The sequence below is a fragment of the Pelodiscus sinensis genome, chromosome 1 (assembly GCF_052426305.1).
Source record: "Pelodiscus sinensis isolate ZL-2025 chromosome 1, ASM5242630v1, whole genome shotgun sequence".
Lineage (NCBI taxonomy): Eukaryota > Metazoa > Chordata > Testudines > Trionychidae > Pelodiscus > Pelodiscus sinensis.
In genome coordinates this window covers 350,721,364-350,723,251 of record NC_143052.1, presented here as the reverse complement: position 1 = coordinate 350,723,251, position 1,888 = coordinate 350,721,364, and the positions used below count along the sequence as shown (strand labels likewise).

Sequence of the window (1,888 nt, the reverse complement as noted above, 5' to 3'; positions counted from 1 at the left end):
GTCTAACTTGTGAGTCTTGGGAATTGGAGAGCTCTCCCTGGGAGCAAGTCACCTCATAGCTGCCTCTCTATTCCTATCAGTCATGTTAACCCAAGTCGACATTTCACCTCATCTTCCGGGAGCTACTGGGAATCCCATGCATAACGACCTTCTATTTTCTGAGAACAGAATTACGTCTAATAAAATATTGCCCAGTCTTCTATTCTTTTTACTCTCAGGAAGAAAAATTCAACACACCTTGGTTGTGCCCAGCACCTAATGGAAGCTGCCAATGATACCAAATTCAAACCTACCATGTTCCTTCTCACCGGGATATCTGGCCATGAAGACATCCATTTCTGGATCTCTATCCCCATCTGCCTTATTTATGCTATTTCAATAATGGGAAATTCAGTTATTCTGTACATTATAAAAACAGAACCGAGCCTCCATGAGCCTATGTACATTTTCCTTTCCATGTTGGCTCTCACAGACCTTGGTCTATCAATAGCCACCGCACCGACAATACTAGGTGTATTCTTGTTTAACTCTAGGGAGATCAGCCTTGATGCTTGTTTTGCACAGTTGTTCTTCCTCCCCTTACTTTCTCTCATTGAATCCTCTGTACTCTTGTTGATGGCTTTTGACCGCTTCATTGCAATCTGTAACCCTCTGAGATACACGTCCATCTTCACCCGGTCGCGAATAGCCAAGATGGGATTGGTATTTGTGCTAAGAGTGGTGACCATTGAAATTCCAATCCCCTTACTCCTGAAACGGTATCGATACTGTCGAGCTAATGTCCTCTCCCATTCCTTCTGCCTGCACCAGGACATCATGAAGATGGCATGTGCGGACATCACCATCAACAGCATCTATGGCTTCTTTGCAATACTTTCCACTGTGGGGTTGGACTCTCTGCTCATCTTCCTCTCTTATGTGATGATCCTCAAAACAGTGTTGGGTATCGCATCCCACATGGAATGCCTCAGGGCCCTGAACACCTGCGCCTCCCACCTCTGTGCTGTCCTTCTCTTCTACATTCCATTGATCGGCTTGTCTGTGACACACAGATTCAGGGAGCACACTCCCCCATTGCTTCAGATTCTCCTAGGATACATCTACTTGCTGGTGCCTCCCATGATGAACCCAATCATGTTCAGCGTGAAAAGCAAACACCTGCGTGCCAAGCTAATGAAGCTCTTCGTCAAGTGAAGGGTCAGTTCATCACATGGATCCAGGTAACAAGAGAGATGAAAAACATTGGCCAAATGCACCTCTTGCATACTTGGCTTCTGCATCCAAGGTGACATGAGCTACTGATGACTTTTGACCACTTCATCATGATCAGTAACCCACTGAGATACACGTCCATCTTTACCCGGTCGTGAATAGCCAAGATGGGTTTGGTATTTGTGCTAAGAGTGGTGACCATTGATTTAGTTGGAATTGGTCCTGCCTAGAGCAGGGGGCTAGACTTGATGACCTTCTGAGGTCTCTTCCAGCTCTATGGTTCTATGATTCTATGACACTGTAGAGAGAGGTTGAGATGGGCTCTAAGGCCTGAACTTGTGGGAGGGATAGTTTTCAGGGTGAAAATTGCATTTGAGGAAATTGATGAAGGCAGGTAGCAGCATATATAAAGTGACTGTGTAAGTGCGACAAGTCTGAGGCTGACCCATGAATAGCCAGATGGGTGGCAGCTGTGACCTCAGAATTCCTATTATATACAAGCAATAAATAGATTGTGGATCTATTATGGGTTGTGGATGTTGTCTCTCATGACACTGGGTCTGCCACAGTCCCGACTCTCCTTAAACATCCATATGCCAAGGAAGAAGAGGCAGAGCTTTCCTGCTGTCATGGTCCCGACCCTTCCTGAGCACTCTGAGTGCTACGTGATCCATGA

At 45.9% G+C, this 1,888-nt stretch overlaps 1 protein-coding gene across 1 annotated transcript; it reads left to right on the top strand.

Moving 5' to 3' along the window:
• The first annotated feature begins 258 nt into the window (after positions 1 to 258).
• Positions 259 to 1,194, top strand: LOC142827918 (olfactory receptor 51G2-like). Its single transcript, XM_075924498.2, has one exon. The coding sequence runs from the start codon at positions 259 to 261 to the stop codon at positions 1,192 to 1,194; it is 936 nt and encodes a 311-aa protein (XP_075780613.2).
• The last annotated feature ends 694 nt before the right edge of the window (positions 1,195 to 1,888 follow it).